Raw genomic sequence first — 14138 nt, forward strand, 5'->3', positions numbered from 1 at the left:
TAGGTGAAGTGTCTTTCTTGTAGGCAGCAGGTCAATGGGTCTTGTTTTTTCATCCATTCAGCCAGGCTATGTTTTCTGATTGGGGAGTTTAAGTTTAATCCTTTTGCATTCAATGTTATTGATAAGTAAAAACTTACTCCTGCAATCGTATTCTTTGTTTTCTGGTCATTTTGTGGTCTTCTCTTTCTTTTTTTTTTTCTTCCTGTCTCTAGTGAAGGTGATTTTCTCTGGTGATCTGATTTAGTTTCTTGCTTTTAATTTTTTGTGTATTCATTGCATGTTTTTCTGGTTTGAGGTCGATGAAGTTTGCAAATACTATCTTATAAGTCTTATTTTAACCTGATAACAACGTAACACTGTTTGCATAAACAAACAAGTGAAAAGAAAACTAATAAAAACTCTACACCTTAACTTTGTCTCCTGGTTTTTTATCTTTTTTTTTCTGTTTCTGTTTATATCTTATTGTACTGACTTTGTCTTAAAAACTTGTTGTAGTTATTATTTTTTTATTGGTTCATCATTGAGTCTTTCTACTGAGGATAAGGGTAATTTACACAACATAGTTACAGTGTTATAGTAGTCTGTGACTTTCTTTGCACTTATCATTACCAGTGAGTTTTGGACCTTCAGGTGATTACTTACTGCTCATTAATGTTCTCTTTCTGACTGAGGTACACATTTTAGTATTTCTTATAGGACATGCCTGGCATTGATGAAATCTGGGAAAGTCTTTATTTTTCCTTCATGTTTGAAGGATATTTTAACCAGATATACTACTCTAAGGTAGGAGTTTTGTTCCTTCAGCACTTTAAATATGTCATACCTCACTCTCTCCTGGCCTGAAAAATCTGCTGCCAGATGTATTGAGGCTTCAATGGATGTTATTTGCTTCTTTTCTCTTGCTACTTTTATGATCCTTTCTTTATCCTTGATGTCTGAAAGTTTTATTATTAAGTGGCTTGAGGTCTTCTTTGGGTTAAATCTGTTTAGTGTTCTATAACCTTCTTGTTATTGCATACTAGTATCTTTCTCTAGGTTTGGGAGTTCTCTGTTATTATCCTTTTGAATAGACTTTCTAGTTCATCTTTCTCTCTACCTCCTCTTTATGACCAATAACTCTTAGATTTTCCCTTTCGAGGCTATTTTCTAGATGCTGTAGGCATGCTTCATTGCTTTTTATTCTTTTTTCTTTTGTCTCCTATGACTGTATATTTTCAGAAAGCTTGTTTTCAGTCTCACTAATTATTCTGCTTTATCAATTCTGCTATTAAAGGACTCTGATGCATTATTCAATATGCCAATTGCATTTTCAGCTCCAGAATTTCCGCTTGACTTTTTTTCTTTTTCTTTTTTTTTTTTTTGAGATGGAGTCTCTGTCGGTCTCTTGCCTAGTCTGGAGAGCAGTGGCTGTGATCTTGGTTCACTGCAACTTCTGCCTCCCAAGTTCAAGCAATTCTCCTCCTGCCGAAGCCTCCCAAGTAGCTGGGATGACAGGCATACACCACCATGCCCAGCAAATTTTTGTATTTTTAGTAGAGATGGGGTTTTACCATGTTGGTCAGGCTGAGTCTGAAACTCCTGACCTCAAGGGATACACCCGCCTCAGCATCCCAAAGTGCTGGAATTACAGGCATGAGCCACCATGCCCAGCCAATATTATTTCAGTCTTTTTGTAAAATATATCTGATAGAATTCTGAATTGCTTCTCAGTGTTTTTTGAATTTTTTAAAATTTTCTCAGCACAGCTATTTTAAATTCTCTGTCTGAAAGGTCACATATCTCTCTGTTTCTCAGATTGGTCTCAGGTGCCATGAGCTCATTTGGTGAGTTCATGGTTTTTTAGATGGTGTTGATACTAGTGGATGTTCTCCACCATCTAGATATTTAAGAGTTAAGTATTTATTGTAGTCTTCACTATTTGGGTTTATTTGTAACCTCCTTCTTGGGATGACTTTCCACATATTTGGAAGGACTTGGATGCTCTGAATTTAGTTGTATCTGATTTTGGGGGTATCCCAAGGCCAGTAGTGCTGTGGTTTTTTGCAGAGTGTCTCACTCTGTTCTGAGCCACCTAAAGCTGAGGGTGGAACAACACAAACACCTCTATTGCCACCACCACTATGATCACACTGGATCATACCTGAAGCCAGCAGTGTTGGGTCTTTCCTAAGGCCTTCTGTAATCACTCCTTGGTTACTGGCTCTGTTTGCTTAAGTGCCTGGGGCTCTACAATCAGCAAGTGGGAACGCCAGCTAAGCCTGCATCCTTCCCTTCAGGGTGGGCGGTTCCACAGGTACTGGTGGATCTAGAAGTGCCACTCAGAAGTCAGAGACTAGAGACAAAAACCTTAGACTCTTGTATTGTATTGTGGCTAAGCTGGCATGGAAACCACACAACGTAGTCCTTCCAACTCTTCTTTCCTTCCCCTTTGCAAAGACAGAGAAGCCTCACCCCATAGATACCACCAACCCAGGCCACATGGAGTACTGCCAGACTACCACCAATGTTCCCTTCAGGCCCACTGCCTCTTTAAGTCAGCTTGTGAGTGCTGCCTGGCCTGGAACTCAACTTTCAGGGCAGTGGGCTCTCCACTGGCCCAGGACAGGTCCAGAAATTCTGTCGAAGAGTCAAGTTCTGGAATTGGGGACCCCAAGGGCTGACTTGGTGCTCTTCTCCACTGTGGCAGTGCTGGTACCTAAAGTGCAAGACAAAGTCCCGTTTACTTTTCCCTCTGCTTTTCTGAAGCAGAATGAATTTTGCCCTTAGCCACTACAACTGGTCAGTCATTTGCTGAGTCTTATCTGAAGCCAGCAATTCTCACCCAAGGCTCTCAATGTAGTACCTGGGTATGGGTGCTGGTTATTCTAGTCACAAGGCCTCTTCACTTAACAGGTGATGAATACTGTCAGGACTGGTGTCTTTCCTTTAAGGGAGTGAGCTCCCTTCTGGCCCAAAGTGTGTCTAGAAATGTTGTCTGGGACCTAAGGCCTGAAATGAAAGGGCCTCACAACTCTGACTCGTGCTCTGTCCTTCTGTAGCTGAGTTGGTATGCTAGATGCAAGACAAAATCTTCCTCACTCTTCCCTCTCTTCTCCTCAAGTGGCAGGAAGGGGTTTCTTTTGGAACCTGGAGCTGTGCAGACTGGGATTAGTGAAGGGGTGATACCGGGACTCCCTTGTCTACCCCAGCTGGTGTCTCAGTATGTCAGGTGCCTCCAGTTCACTGTCTATGAGCTTAATTCACTAAGACTTGCCCAAGAGTTGCAATCAATCCCTATGGCCTAGTCTGCTTTTCGAGTTAACTTGGAGACACAGTGCTGTAGTCCTGTGGTGAAGTTGTTTCTTAAGCAGTCAAGTTTGGACTGCTGCATAGAGGATTACCCTCCGGCTAGGGCTGGTTTAAATGCTCCCTCTGTGGGCAGGTGTCAGGTGAGTTGGTCTGGTTTTCCTTTCTGCTCTAACAGTACAGCACCAATTTTATTGTCTCACAATTGCTATGTTCTTCCTCCCCACCCTCAGAGATTCTCTCTGTACCACACTGCCACTGCCCAGGTTGAGGAGGGATGGTGTCCAAGATTCAGGACTGTTAATCTCTAAAGTGCCTCTTTCAGGAATATAAAGTTCAGGCCAAGTACTGTGAATGCTCACCTGACGTGGTTCTTATTAAAGTCTGTGTTTTTTCTGTACAGATAGTTACTAATCTGGAGTTTTTTATTCCATCATTTTGCATTTTGTTCCATCCTCTGGCTGTTTTAGCTGTCCTGGATCTTCTATCATTCCATTCGAAGTTGAGGATTCTTTTTTCTATTTCTGTGAAAGATGTCATTAGAATTTTGATGGAAATTACACTGAATCTATAGATCACTTGATATAGGATATTTTAAAATATTTATTCCTCCGATTCATTAAGAAGAGATATCTTTCCACTTATTTGTGGCTTCTTGAATTTGTTTCATCAATGTTTTATGGCTTTCAACATACAAGTGCTTTATCTCTGGTTAGCTTTATTCCTAAGAATTTATTTTTCAATGTTATTGTAAATGTTGTTGTTTACTTGATTTCTTTTGTTCATTGTTGATATGTAGAAATGGAGTTGACTTTTGTATTATGATTTTGTGTACTGAAACTTTGCTAAATTCATCTGCTAGTTGTAGTGGTTTTTTTTAAGCAGGATCTTTAGAGTTTTCTACATATGTAATCATGTCACCTGCAAAGAGATAATCTTACTTTTTACTTTCCAATTTGGGTACCTTTGGTTTTTCTTGCCTACTTGCTCTGGATAAGGCTTCTAGTACTATGCTTAATAGAATCTGTGAGAGTGGGCATTCTTGTCCCATTCTTGATCTTAGAGGAAAGACTTTTAGGTATTCACCAATGAGTATGATGTTAGCTGTAGATTTGTTATATTTGGACTTTATTATATTGAGGTACATTCCTTCTATACATAATTTATTGAGTGCTTTTATGGAAAATATGTCTTATTAATGAATGCCCTTTCTCCTTTACCTTTACTAAAATTAATAAAGACTAGTGACTCTTTGGTTTTATATGCAATACTTTAGGTCAGATAACATTTTTCTTCTTTTATAATTCCAAGAAGAGTAAACCATTTATAAGCTCTTACAAATAAATTATCTTGTGTTTACAATGTTTACTTTAATCTAGAAATGCTAAATAGTTATAAATGTGAACCTGCTCAAAGACTGAATATACTATGCCATCTTTTTTTGGTCTCATATGTATTTAATATTTCCAGGTGTGTTAATCACAGGCAACGGTCCCTAGCCTTGGGAATACAATTTACACTCCTTCGATTATTGGGTATGCAATTTTTCTTTATTCATTGGTAACTGTTGGCTATTTTGATTCATTAGTGTTATCGATTTTTAAATTTATGGCATGTGGCAAAAAAAAATTAAAACATAATGGAAGAATACATCATTCTTTTTGAAGGAAGCCATTTTCTAATGTTTCAGATATAGGATTTTTTACATTTTGCATACTTTTAACCTACCTGACTGGTTACCTCTTCCAACTCTGTTGCTAATAATACCTTCAAAGGTGTATCGTGTCTATTTGAAATATAAAATATGATCATCACCACATAATTACTTTTCTTTCTGCTTTTATCTCTATTTGCTAATGTGTTACATTAGCAACTAAAAATGATTAAAATATTTCAATAGCACTAAAAATGATGTTAAAATATTTCAATAGCACTAAAAATGATGTTAAAATATTTCAGTAGCAATTGTGCTATGGATATTGTAACTAGTTAAGAATTACTGTGAGAAAGAATTTATACCAGAGAATTTTATAAAGTTCCAGATGCAGGACAAATTACAAGAAAGACAGACATAGTAAATGTAATATTAAGGTTATTTATTAAAACAAAAACAAAAAGTTAGGACAATAGAGTTACCTAGTCCAACTTTCCAAGTTTTTCAGATGAGTAAATTAAGGCCCTGAGAAGTGCAGGGTTTTGCCCATAGTTATACAAGTTGTGGTAGAAATGAAACTAGGAAAATGATTTCTAACTCTGTGTCTAGTTCTTGGACTGTATCATGCTACAGATCATGAAAGAACAGATTGGATGTAGCTGAAATCTTTGTCTAAGAATTACTACCTCAAATGATTGGAAGTTCCTTAACTATATGGAAGCTGAGTTCCTCATGTCTTTTTGGAGATGGTGGCGGGTATATAAGATAGTGATATTACTAGATATGGTATTATAAGACTGTATATCTGTGTGTGTATATATATATATACACACACACTGATACACACAGAGACCCATGTTAGTTTATATGCACATGCACACCTAGATGGATTTAACATATACTGTAGTTTAACAGATTTATTTGTGCATCATAAATTTATATGATTTTTTAAAAGTATAATAGCTAATTTCAAAGGCATATTTATTATATTAGAAAAGCAGTGAATTATGTAAATATTAGCCTAATATATATTAGCTATTTCTATTAAAATACTTTTCTTAATTGATTAGAAATACATAGTAATTACATATAATTATTTTATTTTAGAATATTATATCTGCTTTGTATTCCTTTGATTTGTACAAGAATTGATTAATTTGCATGTGGACAGATGAATACCTATTTTTATTTCTATAAAATATATGTATGACCATGTATAAGAAGATCTGTAATTATGAACTGTACTCTTTACCCATGTGTAATTACCCATAATTCTTTTAGGAACAATACCTGGACCAATTATATTTGGTATCACGATAGACAGCACATGTATTCTTTGGGATATAAATGATTGTGGAATTAAAGGAGCTTGCTGGATTTACAATAACATCAAGATGGCCCATATGCTAGTAACCATAAGTAAGTGGTAACTTCTTGATAATTCTTGATAATTTTAGAGTAAACTAAGAATGTAAAAAAAAAAAAAATCACGTTGTTGGTTACTTAGAGTCACAGTTGTTTTGGAACATTCGGCCCACATTGTTGAACTATTCAGTAGTTTTCCTGAAGCAGAGAACAGTTTTCACAGAATGTTATGAAAAGCTTTGAACAGATGAAGTCTGCAGGGCTCAGTATTACATACAAGAAAATAAAATTCTAGCTTTCATTACATCAGACAGTATAGACTTTTCTTTTAACAGCTTATCTCAAACGTTTTTAAAACGTATACTTGAAAGCTAAAAGAGAATTCTGAGAAACTCCCTGGAATGATTGTCATCTAGGTATTTAGGTGTGGTAAAACACGTACAGCTGAGGTAGGGAAGCATCCTTTTTCTCTCAGGCACATTGTAAGGAACGTTTTTGTAGTTCAGAAGCTTAGCTGTGATGTTTAATTCTTTTTACCTTTTGCAGTTTGTATTGTCTTATTGAAACAGTGAACAAAATGTAAGGTAAGGTTAAGGAAGTAGAACAGTGTATTTAGTTGGTACTAGTAAAATAAAAATTGAGATTTAAAATTTGAAAAATAACCTGAGAAACTAAAATATCTTAAAATAGGAAAATACTGAATGTATACATGCATATGTATTTAATGTGCGATTTTCACTGTGATTCTTTTGACACAGTATCAAGATAGGCTTATTATTATTCTTACATGCATGTAAATCCAGAGTATACTTTCTGAGTTGACAGTGACAGAGTAATAGAATATTTGCTGAAGAAATAAATGTATAAATTCATAAACTACTTGGGGAGTAAGTATTGACAAGTATAGGTAAAATTAATCATCCCATAACTTTTACCAGTTGTTAAAAACCATTTTTTATTCAGTGTTTTTTAATTACATATTTTTATCATGATTATGACTACATACAATATTTTTATGTTTAAAATCCATTTAATTAGTTTTGTTTGTACTTTTTGGTCAAAGATATCTATAATGAATTGTTCATTATCTTACTCAATGATGGATGTGAGAATATCCCCCATAAAATATATGAAAACCTTAAAATTTTCAGAAACAAATAAAAGAATGTTGTAATTTGTACCTATGTAACTATTCTATAAATCTAGTAATGCCTAGTTGAACAAGCATTCTTGTTTGCAAATACATGATTTTTAAATACAATATTAATAATCAATAAAAAGAACCCAGCTACTATAAGAACTATACTGTGAGACCACATTTAATTTATTTGGCTGGCACTTAATAGGTGCTTATACTGTGATTGGAAATAGTTTCTCCTCATATAACTGAGCTCAAAATCAGATTTACTTAAAAACAAATCAAAGTTTGTGAAGTGAATCTTAATGTTTCATATTTTTATCTGACAACAAGGGTAGATTTGGTTAAGTATTGAGTGTGACATACTCCCACAGACATTTTCTCTTAAGAACTCTAAAATCTATTTTATTTTTAGAATTGTTTTCTAGCCTGGGGATGTTCTGTAATTTATTCAGGTTCATGTATGTTATAAACCAGTTTCCCTTATTAACTTTTGATAATTTTTTTATAGATACAGTATTATGTTAACAAATTATTTATTTATTTATTTATTTTTCCTTATCTACTGGTACTATTTTACTATATTACAAATTATTTATTTTTGAGACAGGGTCTTGCTTTGTCACCCAGGCTGGAGGTCAGTGGCATGATCTCAGCTCACTGCAACCTCTGCCTCTAGGGATCAAGTAATCCTCTCACCTCAGCCTCCCAAGTAGCTGGGACTACAGGCTCATACCACTACACCTGTATATATTTTGTACTTTTTTTGGGTAGAGACAGGGTTTCCTATGGTGACCAGGCTGGTCTTGACCTCTTGGGCTCAAGACATCCACCTGCCTCAGCTTCCCAAAGTACTGATATTATGGGCATGAGCCACCCATCTGGCTTGTGTTAACAAATCTAGAAGTAGAAGATGAATTTATGTAGTCCTATACAGCACTTATTTTATAAGAATGCACAAACATAACCAAGAATAAGATAATTATTATACTTTTATTACTGCTTAGAAAGAAAATAAATATTAATGCACTGAATTGTATACAAATGTTTTTTCTTTCCCCCTAATGTTTTAAAAATTTTAAACATCGAACTGTAATGGCTATGTAATTATTCTCTTTAATATGTTTCTATTCATGAAGATTTTTCACAGTGATAATTTTTGTCACTGAGAAATTAAAGACAAAAACGTGTGACTAATTTTTTTTTCTCTTAGGTGTTACTTGTAAAGTTATCACCATTTTCTTCAATGGATTTGCAATCTTTTTGTATAAACCACCTCTGTCAGCCACAGATGTGTCATTTCACAATCAGAATGCAGTTGTGACTAATGTTTTAGCAGAACAGGATCTCAACAGAGTAGGAAAAGAAGGATGAAATGGAAAAACAGAAGACTGTTTACACCTGAAAAATTTACCTCGATTTTTAAGAACACACATTGCCATGGCAGCATTATTTATCCAATATGGACAATCATATTTAAAAAGTTGATGTTTTTATAATCAGATGTATTTTTATTTTACATAAGTGGTTTTTGTTTCATGCAAGAAACAGACATGTGCCTTCAAAGCCCACCAAAAACCTCAAAACACACACACACACACACACACACTTATTTCTCATTCCCATTCTCTAGGTATGAAATCCTCAAGTAATAGCAAGAAAAAAGGCCCACAATTAGTTAGAAAAATTAACATTAAAAAAAGTGATGTTTCTATCCCCATTACAACTTGTTTAATTTTAATTTTCATTGCCAATATTTTGAGCTTAGAATGTTTATGGTATAAAAATTTGAACTAATGAAAGTTGTATGATGAATTCTGGGAATTATTACTGAAAGCCTATGAATTTAAAACCAGGTTTATTATGTAATTTGTTTTTAAACTAGTCTGGCCTTTCTTTCTCAAAGCAAGTTATTGAACTGTTGGAATATGTTAGTTATTTTCCCTGTGTCCTGGTATATAGTGAATACAAAAACATCAGCATTGTACACACATATTTTCACTTTAACTAAAGAATTCCAGGAAATAATTTATTGATATTACAATTTCTAACACTTTTATGATTCTGTGATAGTATTATTCAATTACACATATTTCAGAGGAAAGTACCAGTCAGTAAAGAAAAATGCCAACTAAACATGAAAGTATTGATCAATACTTATATACCTAGTACTTTAAGTTTTCTTCTTTGAAAAGCGAATCACTTAACACGTTACGCATAGCACCTAAAACAGTGCCTTGCATATAGTAGTCATTTATTATTGTTGTTTAATTAAAACATTAAGCCTTACCCCTTAACACAGCAGTCCCCAGCCTTTTTTGCATCAGGGAACATTTTTGTGGAAGACAATTTTTCCATGGGGGAAAGAGGGTACAGTTTTGAGATAAAACTACTCCACCTCAGAATTGGTTAGATTCTCATAAGGAGAGAGCAACCTAGATCCCTCGTATGTGCAGTTCACAATGGGGTTTGCACTCTTATGCAAATCTAATGCTGCTACTGATCTGACAGGAGGTGGAGTTCAGGCCATAATGCTGGCTCACCTGCAGCTCGTTCACCTACTGTGTGGCCTGATTCCTAACAGGCCACACACAGCCGAGAGTTGGGACCCCTGCTTTAACTGATGCATTGATTTAATAAAGTATTTTGTAAGCCTGATTATGTTATAACTCTATTTATTCAGGTCAGATTTATGCCAACTTTGCTGAGAATATGGAGGGTATAGATCAGTGAACATCAACAAATATAACTTCTACCATAGTTAAGAATTTTACTTATTAAGAAAAGTATTGAAGTTCAAATCCAGATATTATTGCATTTGAAATTTTTATCAGGGTTATTCATTTAATGAAATTCATTATCACATTTCCCATATAAGTTTGTCTTAGGTTGGTTTTCCACAAGCAGTGTTTTATACACACCATAATCAGGGTAACCCAAGCTTAGTGTTAGCTAGATCTTGTAGGAAACCAGGGTTAGAAATACTAGAAATTTGCAGAATTTAAGAAATTATGTTTTATGATAATCTATGGCCAAGGATGATAGAGCCTAGTGCAATTGTAAAGTGAAATTCAAGGAGAAGGAAAGAGAAGTTAGGCAGGCAAACATGCTTGAATATTAGAGAAGGAGAGGAATCAGAGAGACCTACTAAAACCAGACAGATATAAACACCAAAGACAGAGGCCAAATAGCCAAAAATCCAGATATTTGAGAAACAGGAAATTTATAGCAACCAAAGAAATAGGGCAAGATAGGCAGGGGAACACACGTGCTACCTCAATTAACAATCTCCCTCCCACCAAGCCAGATTGTAAATGCTGCTTCTTATTAGAGTCCAGAAAAAAGGAAAGTCCAGGCTTTCTGTGTCCTATATGTGGAAGCAGGAAATTGGATTGAAGACTTTCATAGTAAAATTATGGCAAATCCTGAGGAACTCACTGATAGAGATGTGAAATGACAGTAAGGAAGAAAACAGAATAACTATGCAAATATATTAGTCTAGGGCTGCTTAATTTAGAGGAAGAAAAATATCACCCATCCATAGGAATAGTTTGATAAACAGGTCACTAAGTATTCAGAATTTATAAAGATTCTTAGTTATCAAGGGCTGTGTTGTATTTTATATACTCAGTTTTATAAGGTGATAGTTTTTAAATAAGCTTTTTAATGAAAGTGGTTAAACTGAAAATAATTTTTGTACTTAAAGGGAGTCAGAAGCCTTTATATATAATGTATATATTTTAAAAGAATATCTCCTTTATAATAGGGCTTTATGGACACTACTGTAATTTATAATAATTGTTTTTCACTTTTGGGTTCATCTTGATCATATGAGTTGGTATGATACTTCTGGAACAAATTATTCATAGTGTGTTTTTTATAATTTATGATTTTTAAGTAAGATTGACTTATAAGTTGACATTGTAATTTTGTACATAATTGGATATATGTCTTAAAATTTAACATCTAAATTTATTTAATTGTAAAAAATACAAATGTAAAACTTATACATGAAAAGAACTGTATACAGTTGACTTTACTATATAAATTGGAGGAAAACAAAGTTTTAAATCCATTTTCTTTATTGTAATGTATGCAAAATATATATTCATACCATTTATTAAATCATAATGTTTATGCTAAATTGTTGTAAGTGTTTGAGCTTATTAAATGACACAGGTTTGAAACAGCTTATTTCTGTGAACATAAGCACATTTTATGGATGGGAAAGGGAAATATTATACTTTTAAACATGGTGAATGTATTAATAATTTAATCCAGTGATTTCTCATATCTCAACAGATGTTTCTAATTCAATACAAACCACATTTATTATGAAATATATACCAGGAAAATTCTCTTACACAATAGTTTCTACATATGACAGATTAATATACAAGAGTTACATGAGTAGAACACATTTTGCAGATGGTTTATTTGTAAATATCTGATACAAAAGTGTCAGATATATTTAATTTATCTGTTTATTTTAATAGTAAAAGATTTTAAGGAAATAATATTGAATGTTAGTTTGAAATATAATGTTCCTTTCCCCTTCTAAATACAATGCATTTAGGTTCCTTCTGCTTTTTCGGCAGCAAAGTCCAATAAACATGAACTTTTACGGTACATATGAGTAATCAAAAACAGATAAATGACATAATCCACTTTAAAAAACTCAGTAAGTATATTGGGATTATAATGTTTAGTGCTAATGTTTTAGCTTCAGCTAAAATTAAGTTTATAAAAATTATCAAGAATTGATATATTTTTTCTTCCCAAATTTAGTGTGTCTGATTTCCTATTTAAAACCATTTTGTAATGCTTTTAGACTTTGTAAAATAGCACACATAAAATTTCTCTATCAGCTTTCCCTGGTGTTAATATTTTAAAAATCCATAGAACAATTACCTAAAACTAGAAACAATTACCAAGAAATTAGCATTGGCATGATACTATTAACTAATCTACAGATTTTATTATAATTTTGCCAATCATAACACTAGTAGTGACAGGGACAGGAAGCAGGGAAATTCTGGGCAGAAGAGAGAGGTCCCAGCAAAGGCCCCACCCTCAAGCCTGGGAACCACAGCCCAAAGTGAGAACATGCATTCCTGTTTTCATGTTCAAATGTTGCCTTTTCCAAAACCACCCATGGCCCACTCCCCTTACCATCCTGTGCACAGAAAACCTCAGATTCTGCCAGGAGAGCAGGATAGGAGAAGAGGAGAAGCAGCTGGACATTGGAGACTATGGTTTGAGGTTGGGGAGAAGAAGTCTGGGTGGCTAGAATTTGGGAAAAGATTACCTTCCTGCTCAATCCCTTTCCAGCTCCCCTTCCTGGTGAGAGCCACTTGCATCGGCAATAAAATCCTTTGCATTCACCACCCTGCAATTCTTTCATGCAACCTAATTTTTCCTGGATGTTGAACAAGAGCTCAGGTGCCACGGGTACAAATGCTAAAGGCTATCACACTGACTCTCTACCCTCACTGGTGGAGAGCAACTGCCTCACACGAAAAGGCAGAGGAGCCCACTGAGCTGTTTCACACTTACGCCATCTGCAGATGGCAAAGCTAAAAGAGCACTGTAACACATGCCCCTGGGACTTCGGGGGTCACAGGTACTTCCCACTAGATGCTGCCATGGGGTCTGCATGGCGTTTTCTGTTGGTGTCCAAAAGCACTCACCCTGGCTCCTGCACCCATTCACTTATGTGCTCTCTTCTGTAAGGGTTGAGCACAACAGGTTCTAGTGAGTGGAGTTTGCCCCTGCTGGCACCAAAGCAACCAGCTAGCTCCAGTGCCCACACTCCAGTTTCCATCTGCAAAGGGATCAGGGTAATTTCCTGCTTCAGGGGTCTTTATCTGATCTGAACCCAGTCAAGAATCTTATGTTAAATTTATTACTGCTTCTTAATCTTTTCCAATCTGGAATGGTTCCCCAGTCTTTCTTTAGGATATATTTCCTCTCTATTTCTATGTATCAAATAACTCTAAACTTAGTGGCTTAAAACAGGAAACGTTTATTATCTTACCATTTCAGTGTGTCAGGATTTCAGGAGCAGCTGTGCTGGGTGGTTCTGGTTTGAAGTCTCAAGTGATCTCAATAATGATGTTGGCTGGGGCTGTAATCATCTGAAGGCTTCTCTGGGATTGAATAATCTTGTAAGAAAGTGTGCTCACATGGTTGTTTGAAAAAGAAGGATGAAGTTATTCTTTGACATGTGAGCCTCTTCATAGGTCTTGTGACATGGCTGCTGACTGCCTCAGGTTAATGACACATAGGAGAGTGAGAGCAACCAACACTGAAATCACAGGGTCTTATATGACTTAATTTTAGAAGTCACATATTATCTTTTCTACCACAGTCTACCAGTCATACAGATGACCTTAGTAATCTTAATTCTAGCTGCAAAGTCCTTAAAAGGATTTAAAAGAACTTTTCAGTAAACTACAATGCCTTGATTCATATTTGGTTGTGATAATCCATGGAGGAGAAGATGTCTTTACAATTCTGCCTCCCACGTCTGGTACTGGGTGGGAAGAAAAGACAAAAGGTGAATACCAAGAGGCATGAATGTTGTGATTATCACTGGGATTATATTGGGGGCTGGCTCCCATACATTACCATGACAATTTTGAAGAGGATCTGCCAGTTATTTTGTAGAATACACATCAATTTGGATAAGTCTGA

At 35.1% G+C, this 14138-nt stretch overlaps 1 protein-coding gene across 3 annotated transcripts in view; it reads left to right on the forward strand.

Annotated features, from left to right (window-relative positions):
- Positions 1-11586, forward strand: part of SLCO4C1 (solute carrier organic anion transporter family member 4C1) — a 62354-nt gene extending 50768 nt beyond the window's left edge. For all 3 annotated transcript variants that reach the window (XM_002744741.6, XM_054252101.2, XM_035291169.3), the window contains 3 exons: positions 4756-4820; positions 6221-6358; positions 8656-11586. In XM_002744741.6, the coding sequence (XP_002744787.2) occupies positions 4756-4820; positions 6221-6358; positions 8656-8816 (364 nt within the window). In that variant the 3' untranslated portion in view covers positions 8817-11586. The remainder of the gene's footprint in view (positions 1-4755; positions 4821-6220; positions 6359-8655) is intronic.
- Positions 11587-14138: the final 2552 nt, after the last annotated feature.

Source organism: Callithrix jacchus, chromosome 2 (genome assembly GCF_049354715.1).
Source record: "Callithrix jacchus isolate 240 chromosome 2, calJac240_pri, whole genome shotgun sequence".
NCBI lineage: Eukaryota > Metazoa > Chordata > Mammalia > Primates > Cebidae > Callithrix > Callithrix jacchus.